This window comes from Molothrus ater, chromosome 28, assembly GCF_012460135.2.
Source record: "Molothrus ater isolate BHLD 08-10-18 breed brown headed cowbird chromosome 28, BPBGC_Mater_1.1, whole genome shotgun sequence".
In the NCBI taxonomy this organism is placed as follows: Eukaryota; Metazoa; Chordata; class Aves; order Passeriformes; family Icteridae; genus Molothrus; species Molothrus ater.
The window spans coordinates 4,411,915-4,435,595 of NC_050505.2; the positions used below are offsets into that span (position 1 = coordinate 4,411,915).

General features: G+C 51.2%; 1 protein-coding gene across 1 annotated transcript; it reads right to left on the minus strand.

Annotated features, from left to right (window-relative positions):
- Positions 1-658: 658 nt before the first annotated feature.
- On the minus strand, positions 659-23,000 carry LOC118695124 (tetraspanin-15-like). Its single transcript, XM_036396531.1, has 9 exons — positions 22,842-23,000; positions 20,568-20,753; positions 17,793-17,867; positions 16,316-16,411; positions 13,969-14,082; positions 11,146-11,199; positions 10,410-10,526; positions 4,185-4,884; positions 659-730 (listed from the first exon to the last, which is right to left on the minus strand). Exons 1-8 carry the CDS (start codon positions 22,920-22,922, stop codon positions 4,225-4,227), a joined length of 1,383 nt encoding a protein of 460 aa, XP_036252424.1. The 5' UTR covers positions 22,923-23,000; the 3' UTR covers positions 659-730; positions 4,185-4,224.
- Positions 23,001-23,681: the final 681 nt, after the last annotated feature.

A 23,681-nucleotide genomic window follows, 5' to 3' on the forward strand; every position in this document is an offset into this window, starting at 1 on the left:
TATATAATATAAACTCATATATATATATATAATATAAATTCACTTTTTTTATTTATATATATAATATAAATTCACTTTTTTATATTTATATATATATAATATAAACTCATATATATATAATATAAATTCACTTTTTTATATATATATATAAAATATAAACTCATATATATATATAATATAAATTCACTTTTTTATATATATATATATATTATATAAATTCATATATATATATATATATATATATATATATAATATAAATTCACTTTTTAGGGAGAAAAATTCCCGGTGAAAGTGATGTGGATGGAGTGATAATTGGAATTAAAAATTCATTTTTCCGGAAAAAAAAAAAAAAAAATCATTTTCCTGGTGAAAATGATGTGGATAGAATGAAAATTGGAATAAAAAAAATTCATTTTTCTGGGAGAAAAAATTCCTGATGAAAATGATCTAGGTGGAGAGATAACGATAATAAAAAATTCACTTTTTAGGGCGAAAAACTCCTGGTGAAAATGGCGTGGGCAGAAAGAAATTGTAATAAAACATTGGAAAAATTCCCGGTGAAAGTGATGTGGATGGAGCGATAATTGGAATTAAAAAATTTTTTAAATCTCCAGGACATTCCTGGGATCTCTCTCACCTTCCTCATCCTCGAATCTCCTCCGGGAGCCGCCGAGGCCGCGCTCGCTCATCCCATCCTCATCCTCCAGCATGGTCCGGCTGCTCGGGGGAGCTGGGGAACGATTGGGAACGGATTTGAGTGGGATCCGGGGTTTTATGGGATCTGGGATTTGAGTGGGATCCGGGGTTTTATGGGATCTGGGATTTGAGTGGGATCCGGGTTTTATGGGATCTGGGATTTGAGTGGGATCCGGGGTTTTATGGGATCTGGGATTTGAGTGGGATCTGGGGTTTTATGGGATCTGGGATTTAATGGGGTCTGGGGTTTTATGGGATCTGGGATTTGAGTGGGATCCGGGGTTTTATGGGATCTGGGATTTGAGTGGGATCCGGGGTTTTATGGGATCTGGGATTTGAGTGGGATCCGGGGTTTTATGGGATCTGGGATTTAATGGGGTCTGGGAGGGGAAGGAGCTCCCGGCTCTGGCACCCTTCCCTTGGGAATGTCCCAGTGGGGACCCTCGGGCCCCTCCTGTGCCAGCCTCGCTCTCCCTTCCCCACATTCCCGAGATTTCCCCGGGATCCCATCCCTGTCCTCCAATCCCTGCTGGGCAGAGGGCCCAGAACATTCCAGAAATTTCCCAGCACAATCCCTGGACACAAATTTCCCCAAATTCCAGAGCCTGGCACAATTCCCGACACAAATTCCCAGGAATTCCAGAGCCCCCCATTATTCCAGAGTGACCCCAAGACATCCCAAAGGGATTTTCCCCATCCCTGATCCCACATTTCCCTGGAATTTCCCATTATTCTGGAGTGACCCAAATGGATTTTCCCCATTTCTGATCCCACATTTCCCTGGAATCTCCAGGAATTCTGGGGTGACCCCACACACCCCAAAGGGATTCCCCACCCCAAATTTTCCTTTCCCCGCCCCTGATCCCACATTTCCTTTCCACTTCCAGCCGTTTCCCGCTTTGATCCCGGTGGGGACCTGCCAGGGACGCTGCTGATGGATTAATTAACGGCTCCCTAATTAGCCGAGCTCCAGCGATTGCCTTTCACACTCGGCTGCCCGGGCGCGGCTGTTTCCATTCCCGCCCGGTCGATGCTCCCAAAGTCACTCGGAGGGCGATCCCGAGGGACATTCCTGCATTTTCCAGCTCTTTCGGGGACAGAAACCCCAAATCCGGCCCAAAACCTCAAAAACGGGAACGGCCAAAGCCGCTGGGGCTGGCAGGGTGGGGATCCCTGACCCTTGGACCTGGGAAAATCCAATTTATCCCAGTCCAAATTAAATCAAATTTATCCCAGTCCAACTCAAATCCAATTTATCCCAGTCCAAATTAAATCCAGTTTATTCCAGTCCAACTCAAATCCAATTTATCCCAGTCCAAATTAAATCCAATTTATCCCAGTCCAACTCAAATCCATTTATCCCAGTCCAAATTAAATCCCGTTTATTCCAGTCCAAATTAAATCCAGTTTATCCCAGTGGGGATATATTCCCTTTTACCTGGGAAAATCCAATTTGTCCCAGTCCAAATTAAATCCATTTATCCCAGTCCAAATTAAATCAAATTTATCCCTGTGCAAATTAAATCCAGTTTATCCCAGTCCAACTCAAATCCAATTTATCCCAGTCCAAAGTAAATCAAATTTATCCCTGTCCAAATTAAATCCATTTATCCCAGTCCAACTCAAATCCAGTTTGTTCCAGTCCAGCTCCAGTCCCATCCCAGTTGATTTCAATTTGATTTCCAAGATTTGGGATATTTTCCGTCAATCTGACGTTTTTGGGCAGGATCGATTTAATTTAAGGGCAAACAAATTTCGGGTTTTTCCTCAGGAGGGAAACCCCAAACTGGGCAGTTTTAGGGATAAGGTTTATCCACGATTTATCCACGAGCTTTGGATTCCCAAAACCATTCCGGGGTGAACCCTGAGGATTTTAGGAAGCTGGAAAAGCAGAAAAAGCAGGAAAAGACCCCCAGGAATAGTTTTACTCTAAAAATGACCTTTTAAAAGATGAAGGATCCCAAGCCCCAGGAAATCCCGGCAGGTTCCTGGATGATGGATTGGGGTACAGACCCTTCCAGCTGGGATAAATCTGGGATAAAATGGGATTTTCTGGGGATCTGGATGAGCTGGGAAGCACAAAGAAGCCCCGGGGTAAAGCCAGGCTTTGTTAGGCACGGTTAAATGGAGGCTCCCGATCGATTCCGGGCTCGGACAATCTGGGATTTTTCCCACACGGAGCTTTTGCCCCCCTAAATCCCTAAAAACCCAACCAGGAGCAGGAGTTAGAGCTGGAAAACCCAACTGGAATTCCACGGAAATCCGGGCAGGGAAAGCCAAGCCCAGCACGGCCCCCGACCCCGTGAAACCCCAAAAAGGAGATTTCCCCAAAAATGAGATTTCCCCTCCCAAACTCACCTGGAGCTCCCCAGAGAGAGATTTGGGCTCGGGCTGTGGGGTCAGGGGAAGCTGGCACTGTCAGGAGTCAGAGCTGCTCTTGCCAACATCCCAGCGACCCCAAAGCGCCAGCCCCGATCCCGATCCCGATCCCGATCCCGATCGATCGCGGCCGGAGCATCACGGGAGCTCGGGGGAGGGAGGGAGGGAGGGAACCCACGGGATCGGCCCCACACGGGGATGGGGTTTCCATGTGGGATCGCTGGGATGTGGGAAATCCAGCCCAAGCTGCGGGGTTTGGGCCTGTGGGGCTCTGGGGGATTTTTCTCTGTGGGTTTGGGATCGGTTTTGGGGGATTCCAGAGGGAAAATGCTCTGGGTGCTGTGTCTGGAGCTCAGGGAATGGCAGGGACTTCCAGCTGTGGGGTGATCCCAAATCCAGCTGTGGGGTGATCCCAAATCCAGCTGTGGGGTGATCCCAAATCCAGCAGCGGGGTGATCCCAAACCCCCATCCATGGGATGATCCCAAACCCCCTGAAGAGCCGGGCTCAGCCCCCAGGGAATCGCCCCCAGCCTGGGCAGGTTTAGGGTCAGGATTTCCCCTGGGTGGGTTTAGGGTCAGGATTTCCATTGGATGGGTTTAGGGTCAGGATTTCCCCTGGGATTGGATTAGGGTCAGGATTTCCCCTGGGATTGTTCCCAATTCCACATTTTCCCTTCCACCCCATGAATTCAGGGTTGGCCCCGCTCCCTGCAGCCTTTTATGGGAACATCAATAAATCCCATCCCATTTCTTCCTAGTTTGCCCAGAGGAAATCCAGAACCTGAGAGGAAAAATCCCATTTTTTTACACTTTTCCCAACAGGAGCTGAGAATATAAAAACCCCAATTCTTCCCCAATTTCCCCAAAGGAAATCCACGACCTGAAGAAGAAAAATCCCATTTTTTCCCATCTTCTCAAATCCCATTTTTTTTCCCCATTTTCTCAATGGGAGATGAGAGGAAAACCCCCATTTTTTTACACTTTTCCCAATGGAAGGTGAGAACAAAAATCCCTTTTTGTTTTTTTTTTTTTACAGTTTTTGAAAAAAACCAGTTTTCCCAAAGATTAAAATCCAGGACCCCAGAGGAAAAAATCCCATTTTTTCCACCTTGTGCTCCGAGTCCGAATCCGAGTGCTCCGAGTGCTCCTCACACTCTGAGGAGGCAGGCGGCTCCTTCCTCCTCCTCATCCTCCTCCTCCTCCTCCTCCTCCCAGCCGGCATTCCCGCTGCTCCCGCTGCTCCCGCCGTTCCCGGTGTTCCCATTATTCCCGGTGTTCCCGTTATTCCCGGTGTTCCCGTTGCTCGTGGTGTTCTCGTCATTCCCGTTATTCCAGGTGTTCCTGTCGTTCCCATTATTCCCGTCGTTCCAGTTATTCCCATTATTCCAGGTGTTCCTGTCGTTCCCATTATTCCCGTCGTACCAGTTATTCCCGTTATTCCCGGTGTTCCCATTGTTCCCGTTATTCCCGGTGTCTCCGCCATTCCAGCTGTTGTTGCCGTTGTTCCATTCCATCCCGTTGTTCCCGTCGTTCCAGCTGTCCCCGTTGCTCCCGTTGCTCCCGTCGTTCCTGTTGCTCCCGTCGTTCCCGTTATTCCAGGTGTTCCCGCCGTTCCCGTTATTCCCGTCGTTCCCGGTGTTCCCGGTGTTCCCGTAGCCGTCCTCCCGGGGCAGGCACCAGCAGCAGCCGGCTCCGCTCAGGTCCAGCGGGGCCGCGCCCGGGCCCGGCCCGGAATCCACGGAATCGCAGCGGGAGCGGAGCTGGTTCAGCTGCTGCCAGTGCAGCCAGGCCAGGACCAGCCCCAGCACCTGGGGAGGGACCCACAAGGGTCAGGGAGACCCCAAAGGGGACAGGGATATCCTAAAAAGGGTCAGGGAGACCCCAAAGGGGACAGGGATATCCTAAAAATGGTCAGGGAGACCCCAAAGGGGTCAGGGATATCCTAAAGGGGACAGGGATATCCTAAAGAGGACAGGGATATCCCAAAAGGGGCCCGGGACACTCCAGAGGAGTCAGGAATATCCCAAAGGGGTCAGGGAGACCCCAAAAGGGTCAGAGATATCCTAAAGGGGACAGGGATATCCTAAAAAGGGTCAGGGAGACCCCAAAGGGGACAGGGATATCCTAAAAGGGTCAGAGATATCATAAAAGGGTCAGGGATATCCTAAAAGGGGACAGGGATATCCTAAAAGGGTCAGAGATATCATAAAAGGGTCAGGGATATCCTAAAAGGGGACAGGGACACTCCAGAGGAGTCAGGATTATCCCAAAGGGGTCAGGGATATCCTGAAAGGGAACAGGGATATCCTAAAGGGGACAGGGAGACCCCAAAGGGAACAGGGATATGCTAAAAGGGGACAGGGATATCCTAAAGGGTCAGGGAGACCCCTAATGGGATCAGGGACATCCCAAAAGGATCAGGGACATCCCCAAAGGGGTCAGGGACAATTCCCAGTCCAGCCTGGACCTGGAGGTTCCAGGAACGTTCCAATATTTGTCCCCAAATCCCGTCCAAACCTGCCCCTGGAATCTGGGATGGGCTGCACAGAACCCACAAAATCTGGGAATCCCTGGGCATTCCCTGTGACCCCGCAGCCTGGGCCGAGCTGCCTCATCCGGGCTGGGATTTTTGGGAAGGGCTCTGGGATTGCAGGAACTGCTGGGAGAGCCAGGGACAGCACTGGGATAAGGGGATAATAACGGGATAATTAATAAGGGGATAATTAATAAGGGGATAATTAATAAGGGGATAATTAATAAGGGGATAATAATGGGATTGTGCTGATCCCCACCCAGAGCGAATCCTTTGGGATTTCAGCTTTGCAATCCCATTTCCATGGACGTCAGCTGCAGCCCCATTCCCATTCTGGAACTGTCACCAGGCCCCATTAAAATCCCAATCCCGATCCCCCGGAGCCAGAAAAACCCTTTGAAATGTGGGATTTGGGGCAAATTTGTCATTTTTGCCTCTGAGGAGGATTTGTGTGTGAATTCCATGGAAACAGAGCCGGGTCTGGGGCAGGGGTGGCTCCTGCTCCTCTGCTGAGGAATCCCAGAAAAAATGGGAATTCTGGAAGGGAATAAAACCATCCAAACCCCTCCATGGGGATCCCAAACCCTAGAAAAAAATGGGGAATTTTGGAAGGGAATAAAACCATCCAAAGGCTTTAGTCAGGATCCCAAATCCCAGAGAAAATGGGGAATAAAAGGGAATAAAACCATCCAGAGGCTTCAGTCAGGATCATGAATCCCAGAGAAAATGGGGAACAAAACAACCTAAAATCCCAAATCCCAGAGCAAACGGGGAATCAACGGGAACAGAACCGCGCCAAGGCCTCGGCCCCGATCCCAGGCCCCGCTCCCGTTCCCGGTCCCGGTCCCCGGGGCCGCGCGCGGCGGGCGGAGCTGTCGGGGGTTATGGATGGATCCAATATCGGCTCCGCGGTTACGGCACCGCCGGGGAAAACGGGAACGCAACAAACGGGGCAGGGCTGAGGCCGGGAGAAAACCAAAAAACGGAATTTTCGCTGGGATTGGGAGCCAGGAGTTGTTGGCTTCGGAATTTAGGGAATTCTGCCCGTTCTTCCCGCATGGAATTCCACCCTTTCCAGGCTGGGGTTTGAGTGCCCGAGGGGTGCAAATCCATGGAAGAGGATTTTTTATTTATCCAGGGGGTAAATAAATGCCAGGAGCTTTGGGAATCCATAAAAAATCCATAAATCCCGGGAGTTTATGGGAATCCATACAAAATCCATAAATCCCAGAAGCTTTGGAAATCCATAAATCCCAGCAGCTTTGGGATAAAAAATGCATAAATCCCAGGAGTTTATGGGAATCCATAAAAAATGCATAAATCCCGGGAGTTTATGGGAATCCATTAAAAATCCATAAATCCCAGGAGTTTATGGGAATCCATAAAATTTCCAGTGGAAATCTGGGAATTCCATGGAATGGGACGGTCCCAAAGGTCCCTCCCAACCCAAAGCACTCCGTGGTTCCTCTAAACCTGAGCCCTGTTTCCCGTGGAGAATTCCAAGGCCCAGCTCAATCCCAAAGCCCAGCTTAACTTGTGGGGTCTCTGTTGGCTCCTTTGGATCAGTTTTCCATTGGGAATTAGGGCTGGAATGGCCCCAAATCCTCCTGGGAACCCACGGACAGATCCTCTCCTCCTCCTCCTCCTCCTCCTCCTCCTCTGGGAAAAGGGCTCAGGAATGAAGGAAAAGGCCCAAAGTTCCATTTTCACCCCATTTTCCAGTGGAAAAGGGAAGCCCATGGATGTTTCCCCAAATTCCCTGCCAAAATCCCTTTTCCATGGAAGTTTGGGAACATTGCCCAGTTCTGGGGGATCCTGGAATGCTGAACTTTCCCAGAGTTAACAAAGCCCAAATTGGGGTTTTTTTCCCCCCCTCACTTTTTGGCTTTCCATTCCCTAAATTGGGATTTCTGGAGAGCTCAGATGGAAAAATCCCAAATCCCTTTCATTCCCTTTTCCCAGCCCGACAACGCTCGCAAAACCCCCGGAGCCGTGGGGGAGACTGGAGAACGAACAAATCCCAAATTAATCTTCCAAGGAAATATTGAACATTCTCCATCCCTGTCAGCGGGAGATGAAGGTGCCGGCCTGGAAAACGCCCGGCTGGAGGAAAATTCCGCGTTTTTCACGGAATGGGCTCATCCATCAGCGGGACTGACGCTGCCGGGAGGGAACGGCCGCCCCCGCGCCTGGATGGATGGGACAGAGGGAGGAATAATTCACAGGGATGGAGGGAGGGATGAGGGATGGATGATGGATGAGGGATGGATGGATGATGGATGGATGGATGGATGGATGGATGGATGGATGGATGGATGATGGATGGATGGATGGATGGATGGATGGATGGATGGATGGATGGATGGATGGATGGATGGATGATGGATGGATGATGGATGATGGATGGATGGATGGATGGATGGATGGATGGATGGATGGATGGATGGATGGATGATGGATGGATGGATGGATGGATGGATGGATGGATGGATGGATGATGGATGGATGATGGATGGATGGATGGATGGATGGATGGATGGATGGATGATGGATGGATGATGGATGATGGATGATGGATGATGGATGATGGATGGATGGATGATGGATGGATGGATGATGGATGGATGGATGATGGATGGATGGATGGATGGATGATGGATGGATGGATGGATGGATGGATGGATGGATGGATGGATGGATGGATGGATGGATGGATGGATGGATGATGGATGGATGGAAGGGATTGGGATCCCAGGTAGGATAGGGTGGATGGAGCTGGGAATGATCCCCTGGAGAAGGGAAGGATCCAGGGAAAGCTTCCAGCACATTCCAGAGCCTGAAGGGGCTCCAGGAGAGCTGGGGAGGGATTTGGGATAAGGGATGGAGGGACAGGACACAGGGAATGGCTTCCCACTGGGAAAGGGGAGATCTAAATGGGGTTTTGGGATGGAATGAGGGTGGGGAGGGGCTGGGATGGCATTCCCAGAGCAGCTGTGGCTGCCCCTGGATCCCTGGGAATGTCCCAGGCCAGGCTGGAGCCCCCTGGGACAATGGGAATTGTCCCTGCCAGGGCAGGGGTGGGGTGGGACCCTGAAGCTCCTTCCCAACCCAAACCATTCCAGGATTCCCTGGAATAACCTCCATTAAAAAAATCCCTGGAAAGGCTGGGGGAGGAAGGACCTGGAGCTGCATTCCCTAAAAGCTGCTCCAGAACCAGGCTGGAATTTGTGAGGCTCATTCCCAGCCTGAGCACGGCCCCAGCCCCGGCTGGAGGCAGGGAAGGACGCGGAGGAGGATGAGGATGGATGGGCTGGAAACGCCGGGATCGGGATCGAACAGAGGCAGCCCCAGGGCAGGAGGGATTTTGGGATGAGGAGGCTGGGAGGGGCAGGGAATGTGGGGGATGGAGGGAACAGAGCAGGGTGGGAGCACAGGAATGGAAAAAAGGGAATTCCAGGGATGGATGGAGGCGGAGTCTGTGCCTGGCGCGGGGGGGAAATGAACACAACCTCTCCCATGGGATTGGGGTTTTCTCTTCCAAAGGGCCGGGATGCTCCTGGGTTTGGGGGATCCGGGATTCCCCCAGCCATGGGAGCAACTCCAGACCCAGCAGCATTCCTGGGATTTGTCCCCAGCATTCCTGGGATTTGCCCCCAGCATTCCAGGGATCTGTCCCCAGCATTCCCGGGATCTGCCCCCAGCATTCCAGGGATTTTTGCCCCCAGCATTCCTGGGATCTGCCCCCAGCATTCCCGGGATCTGCCCCCAGCATTCCAGGGATCTGCCCCCAGCATTCCTGGGATCTGTCCCCAGCATTCCCGGGATCTGTCCCCAGCATTCCTGGGATTTGCCCCCAGCATTCCAGGGATCTGCCCCCAGCATTCCCAGGATCTGCCCCCAGCATTCCAGGGATCTGCCCCCAGCATTCCAGGGATTTTTGTCCCCAGCATTCCCAATTACCGGCACCACTCCAGCTCCATCAGCATTCCCAATTTTTACCCCCAGCATTCCCCATTAACCACTCCAGACCCATCAGGGCTCGGATTCCCGTGGATTTCTCCCCATCAGCGTTCCCAATTAGCATTCCCAATTAGCATTCCCAATTAGCCGCCGGCTGTTAATGGACCAGGCCTCGGGATGACTTTCCCTGCCCCACCAAAGGATTTTTTTGGGATCCCAAAGGAATTTCCCCCCCTCCAGCAGGGAAAGGAGCCGAGCCCTCAGCGCTGAAACCCCAAAACTGCGGGGTCACCCCTGATCCCGGGGGCTCCTTCCAGCTGGGAATTCAGCTGGGATTTGGGAATTGCAGCTGGGATTTGGGAACTGCAGCTGGGAATTGAGAATTAGAGTTGGGATTTGGGATGCGCAGCTGGAATTCGGGAATTAGAGCTGGGAATTTGGGAACTGCAGCTGGAATTCGGGAATTAGAGCTGGGAATTTGGGAACTGCAGCTGGGATTTGGGAATTGCAGCTGGGAATTGGGAATTAGAGCTGGGAATTTGGGAATTGCAGCTGGGAATTGAGAATTAGAGCTGGGATTTGGGATGCGCAGCTGGAATTCGGGAACTGCAGCTGGGATTTGGGAATTGCAGCCAGCATTTGGGAATTGCAGCTGGGATTTGGGAATTAGAGCTGGGATTTGGGATGTGCAGCTGGAATTTGGGAACTGCAGCTGGGATTTGGGAATTGCAGCCAGCATTTGGGAATTGCAGCTGGGATTTGGGAATTGCAGCTGGGATTTGGGAATTGCAGCCGGGATTTGGGAATTTTGCAGCCGGGATTCGGGAACTGCAGCCGTACCTGGGGCAGCAGCAGGGCGCAGACGATGGCCAGGGTGGCCTGGAAGTTGTCCTTGAGCCAGAGCCCCACGGCGTGGATGCAGCCCCGCACGTGGATGGTGCCCAGCAGCTCCAGGCGCTGCGGAGCAGAGACAGAGGATCCCAAATTCCCGGGAATTTTGGGTTTTTTTCTGCAGCTTTCCCGGGAATCTCGGCGGGAACAGCCTCGGGTTGGGGTTTTCGGACCCAAATCGCCACCCCAGGGGAGGGAATTTTGTTCTTGTGCTTCCAAAGGAAGTTTTGGAGCTGAGGTGGGATTAAATCCCAACTCTGGGGCTCGGGGAGAGCTCCTGGAGCATCCAATCCCCTCAGCTGGGGCCTGTCCGAGCTGGGAATTCTGCCAGGAACTCCCACATTTCTGCCAGGAATTCCCACATTTCTGCCAGGAATTCCCACATTTCTGCAGGGAATTCTGCCACCAGGAATTCCCACATTTCTGCAGGGAATTCCCACATTTCTGCAGGGAATTCCCACATTTCTGCCCTCGGCTGATTCCTCGATCCTTTTCCCGCTGGGAAGGGCTGAGGCCACTCCCAGGTGAGAATCCCAGGGCACCAAAAGCGCCCCAAAATTCCAGGGAAAAGCCCCAAAACCGAGCTGGGAGCAGCTGGGGAAGGGGGATTCCCGCGGGGAGCGTTTGGTTTTGGGGGATTTGGGGGGGAAAAGGAGCAGAGAATTCCCAAAAATTCCAAGGTCACCTCCTTGTCCAGGGCGCGGTACCCGCACAGGGTGTTCACAACCGCTCCGGGAGCCTGGGGGAAAAACAGCACGGGTGAGCCCGGGATAAAGGGGCGGGGCTAACCCGGGAGAGGGGCGGGGCTAACCCGGGATAGGGGCGGGGTTAACCCGGGATAGGGGCGGGGTTAACCCGGGATAAAGGGGCGGGGTTAACCTGGGATAAAGGGGCGGGGTTAACCTGGGATAAAGGGGAGGGGTTAACCTGGGATAAAGGGGCGGGGTTAACCTGGGATAAAGGGGCGGGGTTAACCCGGGATAAAAGGGAGGGGTTAACCCGGGATAGGGGCGGGGTTAACCCGGGAGAGGGGCGGGGCTAACCCGGGATAAAGGGGCGGGGTTAACCCGGGATAAAGGGGCGGGGTTAACCCGGGATAGGGGCGGGGTTAACCTGGGATAAAGGGGCGGGGTTAACCCGGGATAAAGGGGTGGGGTTAACCCGGGATAGGGGCGGGGTTAACCCGGGATAGGGGCGGGGTTAACCTGGGATAAAGGGGAGGGGTTAACCTGGATAAAGGGGTGGGGTTTATCCTGGGAAAGGGCACCAGTTTATCCCAGGAAAACAGCAGAAATCCAAAGGAAATTGGGAATTCTGGAGGGGCCCCTTGGAATCTGGGGTGTCCCTGGGGCTGAGGCGCCTTCAGGGCAAATCCCAACCCAATCCATTCCAGGACTCTGGGGCCGGGCTGGGAGAGCTGGGAATGCTCCCCTGGAGCAGGGAAACTCCAGGGAGAGCTTCCAGAACATTCCAGGACATGAAGGGGCTCCGGGAGAGCTGGGGAGGGGTTTGGGATAAGGGATGGAGGCACAGGACACCGGGAATGGCTTCAAAGGGGGAAACTGAAATGGGATTTGGGGATTTGGGGATTTTGGGAGGGAATTCCCAGAGGAGCTGGGGCTGCCCCGGGATCCCTGGGACAGTGGGAATTGTCCCCATGGGATGGGATTCAAGGCCAGGAAATTCCCAAGGGATTTGGCTCTCCTGGTTCTTCTCCTGGAATTCTGGGCCTGGTTCCTTAAGGAACGAGGCCAAACCCATCCCAAGGTTTTGGTGCTTCCCAGGTTCCGGAGCCTTTGGGGAGGACTCGGTTCCCAAAAACCCTCAGAGCCACAGGCAGGGCCTTTCCCTCCTGGAAAAACCACGGGAATTCCACGGATTCATGGGAATTCCATGGATTTTCCTCCTGGAGCACCCTCTAGTCCCAGCTGGGGGAATCCTGGAGTGGTTTGGGTGGGAAGGGGCCCTAAATCCCACCCCACACCAGGGACAAAACCCCAAAATCCCAAACTCCCAGGTTGCTCCAAGGCCTCCTCCAGCATTCCCAACAGAAGCTCCCCAGATTCTCCCCCTCTGGATCAGGAGGAATTTTCCCTCTCCCTTCCCCCTGCTCAGGTTTTATTTTTTACCAAACTGTCCAAAATAAAACCCAAAAAAAGCTCCCTGCAGGAACCCCTGATTCCATCTCCAGGAGCCTCGGGATCCTTAATCAAGGCCTTGATTAGAGAGGAGCTCAAATCTGCATCTCATTTGCATATCAGCCTAATTAAACCTCTTTTCCCATTAGGAGCAATGAGGGATTGATGGGGAATTCTCCTCGCTGCCTTTCCGGGACTAATCCCAAACTTTCCTGGGGTCTTTGGGGTCTTTGGGGTTTTTCAGGATCCTGGGGTTTCACCCTGGGGTGGGATCCTGGAGCAGCGCTGGATTCAACCAATTTTAACCCAAATTCTGGGGTTGGGTGAAACAAACTTTTAGCAAAAGTTTGGAGGGGATTTCCTGGGAATTTTGGGGTTTTTTTTTTTTCCCTGGAATTTTGGGATTTTTTCCCTCTGGAATTCTGGGATATTGTTCCTGAAATTTTTGGATTTCTCTCTGAAATTTTGGGATTTTTCTCTGCAATTTTGGGATTTTTTCCATAGAATTCTGGGATATCTTCCCTCGAATTTTGGGATATTTTCCCTGGATTTCTGGGACCCCCTGCTCACCCCTCTGACGCAGCAGGAGTGGGGCAGAGGGGATTTCTCTGGAATTTTGGGATTTCCCCCAGGAATTTTGAGATTTTTTTTTCTCTGGAATTTTGGGGGATTTTTTTTTTCCCCGGAATTTTGGGATATTTTCCCTGGAATTCTGGGATATTTTCCCTGGAATTTTGGGATTTTTTTTCCCTGGATTTCTGGGATATTTCCCCAGGAATTGGGGACCCCCTGCTCACCCCTCGGACACAGCAGGAGTGGGGCAGAGGAGAATTCTGGGATATTTTTCCCTGGAATTTTGGGAGGTTTAATTTCCCTGGAATTTTGGGATTTTTCCCCTGGAATTCTGGGACATTTTCCCTGGAATTCTGGGATTTTTTTCCCTGGAATTTTGGGGATTTTTTCCCTGGAAATTTGGGATTTCACCCAGGAACTTGGGGATTTTTTTTCCCCCTGGAATTTTGGGATATTTCCCCAGGGATTCTGGGATATCTTCCCTGGAATTTTGGAATATTTTCCCTGGAATATTGGGATACTTTCCCTGGCATTCTGGGATATTTACCCTGGAATTCTGGGAGGTTTATTTTCCCTGGAATTTTGGGATGTTTTCCCTGGATTTCTGGGATATTTTCCCCAGGGATTCCGGTCCATTTACCCCTCTCACCCCTCGGATGCAGCAGGAGTGGGGCAGAGGAGAATTCTGGGATATTTTCCCTGGAATTCTGGGATGTTTTCCCCTGGAATTTTGGGATCTTTTCCCTGGATTTCTGGGATGTTTCCCCCATGGATTCCGGGATGTTTTCCCCTCTCACCCCTCGGACGCAGCAGGAGTGGGGCACCCCGCAGGCCAGGGCGCCGCTGCCGTTGCACCGGTGGTACTGGTTCACCTCCCAGTCCCGGAACTCATCCCCTCCACAGCAGGAAAACTGCAGGGAAAACACAGGGAAAACACGGGGAAAACACGGGGAAAACACGGGGAAAACACAGGAAAAACACAGGAAAAACACAGGGAAAACACGGGGAAAACACGGGGAAAACACGGGGAAAACACGGGGAAAACACGGGGAAAACATGGGGAAAACATGGGGAAAACACGGGAAAAACACGGGGAAAACACAGGGAGACAGAGAGCTGGGAAACCCCAACATTCCAGGGGAAACAGGGAGGGATTCCCGCTCCAAAGGGATTTGGGGTTGGGATTTTGGGAGGAAATCCCTCCCTGGGAAAGGCGGGGATGGAATTCCCAGGGAATTTTCCAGCCCTAGAAACTCCTTAAAAATCCTGGAAAGGGAGTTTGGGATCAGCCCTGGGAGAACGGGGAATGGATTCCCGTGGGCACAGGGATAATGGGAGATCATTAATTGGGATCCTAATTAATTGGGATAATGGGAGATCATTAATTGGGATCAGAATTAATTGGGATAATGGGAATTCCTCCCCGGGATGGAATTCCCAGGGAATTTTGGATCCTTTGGAAGTGTCCAAGACCAGGCTGGAAAAACCTGGGACAGGGGAAGGGCTCCTTACCCATGGAAAAAGAGGAATTTTAGGATCCCATCCAACCCAAACCATCCCAGAATTCCCATCCCATTCCCTGCATCTCCACTTCCCAATTTTTCCCCTGCTCCCAGGGAAGTTCAAGGGTAAAAAAAAAGAAAAAAAAAAAAAGGGAATTTTTCCCATTTATCCCCATTTCAGAGGGATTTGGGCGTGGCTCAGCTCCATCCCCACTTCCACGCTTTAATTCCAGCTGACAAATCCCTTTTTTCCCAAGGCAGGGATGGACCTGGGGGCTCTCAGCCATCCCCAAAATCCCCACCAGCTCCTCAGGGATTTCTCTTCCTGTCAGGATAAATTGGGATCAAATCCTGCAGCTACAAAGGGAAAAAATTCAAATACAAAAAAAACCAAAAAAATCTCTTTTTGTCCTGCAGCAAAGATAAAAAAACAAATTCCAATCAAAGTCACTGCGAGCCCTCCACGGAATAAAAATGAGCCTGGTCTGGATTCTTCCCATTTTTTAAGCACCAAACTCATCCAGGAGCAGATTTTGGGAGAGGTTTTTCCCTCTGCTCCCATTTTCCAAGGGAAAGCAGGAAAAATTCCTGGGATCGTCCAGGCACAGATTTCAGGATTTCCCTGGATTCTCAGAATTCCCTCCTCAAATTTTGGGATTTTCATTTTTCACAAATCCCAGGGTGATTCCCAAAAAATCCCCCTGGGTTGAGCTCGGGGAGGCAAAACCCAAAAAAATCCCAAAGCGGGGGAAGATACCCAAGGAAAACACCCCAGGGATGGGAATAAAAGTGGAAAATCCAGGGGAAAAAAATCCTGAAAATCCAGGGGGAAAATCCTGAAAATCCAGGGGGAAAATCCTGAAAATCCAGGGGAAAATCCTGGGGAAAATCCTGAAAATCCAGGGGGAAAATCCTGAAAATCCAGGGGAAAATCCTGAAAATCTGGGGGAAAAATCCTGAAGATCCAGGGGGGAAATCCTGAAAATCCAGGGAAAAGTCCTGAAAATCCGGGGTAAAAATCCTGAAAATCCAGGGGGAAAATCCTGAAAATCCAGGGGGAAAAATCCTGAAAATGCAGGGAAAAACCCTGAAAATCCAGGGGAAAATCCTGAAAATGCAGGGGAAAAACGCTGAAAATCTAGGGGAAAATCCAGGGAAAAATCCTGAAAATCCAGGGGAAAATCCAGGGGGAAAAAATCCTGAAAATCCAGGGGAAAAATCCTGAGAATGCAGGGGAAAAAAATCCTGAAAATCCAGGGGAAAATCCTGAAAATCCAGGGGTAAATCCTGAAAATGCAGGGAAAAATCCTGAAAATCCAGGGGAAAAATCCTGAAAATCCAGGGGAAAAATCCTGAAGATCCAGGGGGAAAATCCTGAAAATCCAGGGGAAAATCCTGAAAATCCATGGGAAAATCCAGGGGAAAATCCAGGGGAAAACCCTGAAAATCCAGGGGAAAAAATCCTGAAAATGCAGGGGAAAAATCCTGAAAATGCAGGGGAAAAACCCTGAAAATCCAGGGGAAAATCCTGAAAATCCGGGGGAAAAATCCTGGAAATGCAGGGGAAAACCCTGAAAATGCAGGGGAATTGGGGAATGGGATTACGAATTCCTTGGGAAACTGCCCCTTTCCCCATCCAAACCTTTTCCTGCACAAAATCCAGGATATTTTTGAAGTCCAGGTCGTCGTAGTAGTGCCGGATTCCCTCCTGGATGTTGGAGTGGAAAACCTCGTTCATCTGGGATGGAGAAACCCAAAAGTTGGGGAAATTCATGGAAAGCAGCACAAAATCCCCCGTTTTTCACACCACAGCAGGGATTTACCCCGTCCCAGGGGGATTTTTTGGGGTAAAATCCACAATTTTGGAGCTGCCCGGATCCGTTCCTGCCGCACCCAACCCAGGGAATTTTTATCCGCCCGATTTTCCCTGTTCCTCATTTGCATATCAACAAAGCTGATTTGCATATCGAAATTAATTCCCGGTCGTGGCTGATTTCAGCTGAAATCCGATTAATTCTGGGATTTTTGGGGGTCTGATGAAGATCCCTTGTTCCAGAGGGGGATTTGTGCTCCCCACAATTCCCTCTTTATTTGGGGTTTAATTCGCTTTTGATATCATCCCAATTAATTAAAACTTATTTGAAATTCATTCAACTTCAAAACTTCTGCCGCATCCCAGAGTCCCATCCCGAGGGATTGCAATTCCAGTTTTGGGAATGGCAGTTCCGTGGTCGGGAATGAAAACTCAATTTTCAGGAATGACAATTCCATTTTTTTGGGAATAACAATGGAGTTTTTGGGAATAACCACTTCATTTTTGGGGATAACCATTCCATTTTTGGGGATAACCATTCTGTTTTTTGGGGATAACCATTCTGTTTTTGGGGAATGACAATGGAATTTTTGGGAATAACGATTCAATTCTTGGGGAGAACAATGGAATTTTTGGGAATAATCGTCCTGTTTTTGGGAATAATCATCCTGTTTTTGGGGATGACAACGGAATTTTTGGGAATAACCATTCCATTTTTGGGAATACCCATTCTGGTTTTTGGGAATGACAATGGAATTTTTTGGGAATGACAATGGAGTTTTTGGGGATAACCATCCCATTTTTGGCAATGACCATCCCGTTTTCAGGAACGACAATTCCATGGTCAAGAATAAAAAAAAAATTCCATTTTTTGGGAATGACCATTCCATTTTTTGGCAATGACTGATCTGTGTTTTGGAGAATAACAATGGAATCTTTTGGGGAAACGAACGCCCCATTTTTGGGGATAACCGTTCCATTTCTGGGAACGACCGTTCCGTTTTTCGGGAGTGACAATGGAATTTTTGGGGATGACCATTCGATTTTTGGGGGGATAACCATCCAATTTTTGGGAATAACCATCCCATTTTTGGGAGTGACAATGGAATTTTTGGGGATGACCATCCCATTTTTGGGGGATAACCATTCAATTTTTGGGAGTGACCATCGCATTTTTGGGAGTGACAATGGAATTTTTGGGGATGACCATCCGATTTTTGGGGGGATAACCATCCCATTTTCGGGAGTGCCCATCCCACTTTCAGGGATGGGATTCCCGGGAATGCCGGGCGTGCCCGTGTCCCACCTTGCTCTCGAAGACGATCTCCACCAGGATGAGCAGCAGCTCCGTCAGGAAGATCAGCAGCAGCACCCAGAAGAACTGCGAGGGGGAGAGGGCGGACGGTCCCGACCCCGACACCCAGAAATGAGGAATTCGCCACCGGAATCCCGGTTTTTACTGGAATTCTGGCAGAAATTCCCACCTCGGTGTCCCCATGTGTCACTGTCCGTCCCAGAGAGGGGATCGGGAAGGGTCAGGAAGGGACTGGGAAGGGAGATTGGGAAGGATCAGGAAAAATTGGGAAGGAATCAGGAAGGAGATTGGGAAGGGAATGGGAAGGAGATTGGGAAGGAGCAGGAAGGGTTGGGAAGGATCAGGAAAAATTGGGAAGGAATCAGGAAAGACCAGGAAGGGACGGGGAAGGGAACAGGAAGAGATAAGGAAATATCAGGAAAGATCGTGAAGGAGATTGGGAAGGGTTGGGAAGGAGATTGGGAAGGATCGGGAAGGGTAGGGAAGGGATTGGGAAGGATTGGGAAGGAGATTGGGAAGGATCAGGAAGGGTCAGGAAGGGATTGGGAAGGATGAGGAAGGGATCGGGAAGGGATTGGGAAGGGTCAGGAAGGGATTGGGAAGGAGCTCAAGGGCCTCCCCCGGCACAAAGCCCCAAACAAATTCCGGATTTCTTGGAGAAACTTCCCAAGGAAATCTTTCTCCGGCCCTGGATGCTGAGTCAGGAAGAGCCGCTCAATTCCGATTCAATTAACGCGGCCGCTAACGAGCTCATCAATCCCAATTCCCGCAGCAGCCTCGGGAATCGATGAATCCCTCTGGGAGCTGCTCCTTCCCTCCCTTAACGATCTCCGAGGTTTTGTTCCTCCTTCATTATTCCCAAATCCGGACATTCCAGCCCCAGCACGCGGAATTTGAGTGGTTGGACTCCGGCGCCTCCAGAGCCCGAATCCCCGGGGTTGGGGTTGGGGTTTCCAGGCCATCGATCCCAGGGATTTGGGGACCGGAGCGTTCCCGGTGGATGCTGCGGAGGCGGGAGATGGATGGAGCTGTCAGCTCCACCCCAGCAGGCACAAATCAGCCAAATTCCAGCGGGAATTGCACTGAGCAGGCACAAATCAGCCGGAATTCCAGCGGGAATTGCACGGCCCCAGGGAGAAACCAGGGGAGAAACCAGCCCAGCTCCTTCTGAACACCAATCCCAGACCCTTGGAACCCAAACCCAGGTTTAAAACCAATCCCAGATCCTTTAAAACACCAAGCCAGGTTTAAACACCAATCCAGGTTTAAACACCAGCCCAGATCTTTTTAGACACAAATCCCGATCCTTTTAAACATGGACCTGGATCCTTTTAAGTCCAAATCCCGATCCTTTTAAGGACAAATCCTGAGTCCTTTTAAAGGCCATCCCGGATCCTTTAAAACACAAATCTGGATCCTTTTGAACACAATTTCCCCGTTTTTCCATAAAAAGCCCAAAAGCAGCTGCAGCTGCCAGGCCCAGCTCAGCTCCAAGAGCTCCTCCAGGGCCTCTCTCCGTGATTGCTTTTGTTCTGGGAATTCTCCTGGAAGGGACAATGCCCCACCCCACAAGGGCTCTGATTGCTCCTTCCTGTCCTCAGCAATTCCCGGCTTTCCACCGCCCCATTCCCACAAAGCTGCTCCCGGGAATTCAGTTCTCCTGGGAATTTGCTGTTCCTTGGGGATTCTCCTGTCCTGGGAATTTGCATCCCGGGATGGACCTCAGGAGGGAAAACACCGTGGAATCTCCTCCTTGGGATCCCCAAGCCATGGAGGTGACCCCAAATCCATGGAATTCCCAAACTGGGGAAATTACCCTGGATCCATGGAATTCCATGGAGACGACCCTGGAACCTATGGAATTCCACGGAGGTGACCCCAAATCCATGGAATTCCATGGAGATGACCCAGAATCCATGGAATTCCCAAACCATGGAGATGACCCTGGAATCCATGGAATTCCCAAACCATGGAGATGACCCAGAATCCATGGAGATGACCCCAGATCCATGGAATTCCTTGGAGATGACCCCGGAACCCATGGAATTCCCAAACCACGGAGACAACCCCAGAATCCCATGGAGGTGGTCCCAGATGCGTGGAATTCCCAAACCATGGAGGTGACCCCGGAATCCCATTGAATCCCATGGAGGTGGCCCCGGCTGCATGGAATTCCCAAACCACGGAGGTGGCCCTGGATGGACAGAGGCGGCCCCGGATGTGTGGAATTCCCAAACCACGGAGGCGACCCTGGAATCCCATGGAGGTGACCCCGTCTGTGTGGAATTCCCAAACCATGGAGGTGACCCCAGAATCCCATGGAATCCCAAGGAGGTGGCCCCGGATGTGTGGAATTCCCAAACCATGGAGCGGCCCCGGCTGAGTGGAATTCCCAAACCACGGAGGCGACCCTGGACTCCCATGGAGGTGACCCCGTCTGTGTGGAATTCCCAAACCATGGAGGTGACCCCAGAATCCCATGGAATCCCAAGGAGGTGGCCCCGGATGTGTGGAATTCCCAAACCATGGAGGTGACCCCAGAATCCCATTGAATCCCATGGAGGCGGCCCCGGATGCGTGGAATTCCCAAACCACGGAGGCGGCCCCAGAATCCCATTGAATCCCAAGGAGGTGGCCCCGGATGTGTGGAATTCCCAAACCATGGAGCGGCCCCGGCTGCGTGGAATTCCCGAACCACGGAGGCGGCCCCGGACTCGCAGGGAGGCGGCCCCGGACTCGCAGGGAGGCGCGGCACGGGCGGCTCACCGCGCGGAGCAGGGCGCGGTTGTCGCGCAGGCTGCCCACGGTGCCCACCAGGGACACCAGGAGGACGCAGGAGCCCAGCAGCAGCAGCAGCACGGCCGGCGCCAGGAAAAGCCCCTCGAGGGTGCGGAGCCGCTGCCGCTCCGCCTCGGCGTAGGCCCCCAGCGCCAGCAGCGCCAGCCCCAGCAGCTGCAACGAGACAGGGCCGGGAGTTACTCCGGGATTCGGGGCATTTGGGGGGGTTTTCATGGGGGCTTTGGAGTTTTCAGGGTTTTCCTGGGGTTTTTGGGGATTTCCAGGATTTTCGGGTTTTTCAGATCCGCGGAATTCCCTCCCCGCGATCCCCAAACCATGGAGGTGACCCTCAACCCATGGAATTCCTCAAGACCTCCCTGACCTGGGTTTGGACTCTGAATCCATGGAATTCCCTCCCCAGAATCCCCAAACGGTGGAGGTGACTCCACATCCATGGAATTCCCTCCCCAGCATCCCCAAACCAAGGAGATGAGTCCAGATCCATGGAATTCCTCAAAACTCCCCGGACCTGTTTTGGACTCTGGATCCATGGAATTCCCTCCCTGGGATCCCCAAACCATGGAGGTGACCCTGGATCCATGGAATTCCCTCCCCGGGATCCCCAAACTGTGGAGATTGCTCCAGATCCATGGAATTCCCTCCTCAGCATCCCCAGCCATGGAGGTGACTCCAAATCCATGGAATTCTCCCCAAGGGATCCCCAAACCAAGGCGATGACCCCAGATCCATGGAATTCCCTCATTAAAACCTCCCGGACCTGGTTTGGACACCAAATCCATGGAATTCCCTCCCTGGGATCCCCAAACCGTGGAGGTGACTCCAAATCCATGGAATTCAGGATTTTGGGAGTTTTCAGGATTATCGGGGTCGGTTGAAACATCCGCTCTCCCTTTTTGTGGGAAAAGAATTGCCCAGGAATTAATTGGGCTGCGATTATGCAAATGAGGCCGGAATTAGGTCAGGCTGAAAGGCTCCGGATTCCCTGGAGCAGAATTCCTGTCTGGGAGCATCCCGGGGATGGAGGTGGGAGGGGTTAAACCACCCAAAGTGGGGTTTTTTTGGGGTTGTTTTCCCGGTTTTTGGACCAATCCGAGCCTCTCGCTGGTGGGTTCTCCATGGAGCTCTCCCAAAATTCCCCCCAAAAATCCGGGAATTGTCCCAGGGTTCATCCATGATTCCCAGAGTGGGACTGGGAGGAAAATCCCACAATTCCTTCAACACCCCAAAAACCTCTGGGAAACCCCAAACTGGACGGGATCGGCTCCTTGGGAACCCAAATGTTGGGATTTGCCCCGGATTTGTTTGGAATATTGCACCAACCCCACCCAAAACTCCACCCTGAGCCAGAAACGTGGCAGAAATCCGGAATTTTGGGGGTTTCTGGGAATGTCACAGAGCTCTGACCTCTTGGAGCTTTCCCACCTGAGAGAGCCCCGAAAATCCGGGAGATAATCCCAAAAAAAACCCCCCAAATTTTGGTGACTTTTGGCCTTGGCCGAGCTCATTCACGGGTCAAAACCCAATAAAAACCGAAATTAAAACCATTTCCGGGCACCTGCAGAGGAATTTCTGCGCTCGCACCTGAACAATGAGCCCCACCCCGGGGTTATTTAACCCTGGGGAGGAAATATTTGGAAATAAAGTCGGAATTACCCAAAATAAACCCCAAAAAGAGACCCCAAAAGGGGCGGAATTCCCGGTTTTCCCCTCCCCTCTCCCGCAGGTGTTTGCAGCTCCCAGGTAGGGGAAACCCCGCCCCGAGCAGAGTCCAGGGTTTCCAAACCGCCTAAAATTCAAATTTTTGGGGATTTTTCCGACAAAAACGTGGCTGAAACCCCCTCGATGTCTGCAGGGGGCACCTGGGGGGTGAAAAAAAATTGAATTTTCTCGGCTTTTTCTGCTCCAAATGGGACTCGGGGCCACAAAGGAATCAAAGGGGGAGGATGAGGTTGGAGAAAACCCCAAAACCCGCGGGTTCACCCCAAAATCGCCACGTTTGGAGCCCAAAATTGCCTTAAATTGCCCAGTTTGGAGCGGCCCTGGGTGTTCGGGGGCACCGCGGGTTTTCCTGAAGGATTTGGGGTCCGGCAAGGGGAAATTGGGAGGCGGAAAAGCCAAAGGGGCTGGAAAAGCCAAAGGGGCTGGAAAAGCCAAATCCGGTTGGGAAAAACGTGGAAAAACGCTGGGAAACACGGGGAAAAAAAGGGGGAAAAAAATGGGGAAAAATGGGAAAGAACGTACCGAGAAGAGCGTGGCGTAGGCGGAGAGCGCGAATTTGATGCCGTAGTAATAAAAATGGGACTCGCGGCAGGTCCGGCCCATGCCCGGCTCCTTCCCGGCTGCGATTCCTGCGGGCAACGGGAACCCCCGGCTCCTTCCCGGCTCCTTCCCGGCTCCTTCCCGGCTCCTTCCCGGCTCTTCCCGCTGCGATTCCTGCGGGCAGTTTGAACCTGGGGCCGATTTCCGCCCGCAGGGGCCGAGCGCGGCCGCGTTAACCCTTCCAGGAGCGGCTGGGGAGGGATTTTCCAGCAGGGACAATCCGAGGAGTGACCGCGCTCCCGAGCCCTCCTGGAGCCACGCAGGGACCTGGAATCGCTTCGGGTTCCCCGCGGATTTTCAGCTTTTCATTCTCTGGGATTCTTTTTTTCTTTTTTTTTTTTTTTTTTTCTTTTTTTGAGTCCCTGGGATTTTAAGGTTTTGGATCCCCTCAGATTTTGATCCTTTCCAGCCCCTTGGATTTTGATTTTTTTTGGTTTTTTTTTTTTTTTTTAATTTACCTCTGAATTTTAATTTTTTGGTTCCCACTCCAATTTTGACCTTTTAAATCTCCTCAGTTTTTGATCCTTTTCAGCCCCTTGGATTTTGATTTTTTTTTAATTTGCCTCGAATTTTAATTTTTTTTTTTTTAATTTGCCTTGAATTTTGGATTTTTAGATCCCACTCAAATTTTGGTTTTTTTGGTTTTTTTTTTTTTTTTTTGGATCCATCTCAAATTTCTTTTATTATTTTCTCACATTCACTTTGAACAACCCGGAGTGAAAACTTCACTTCCCAAAATCTGGAAAATTCTTTCCCAAAGAG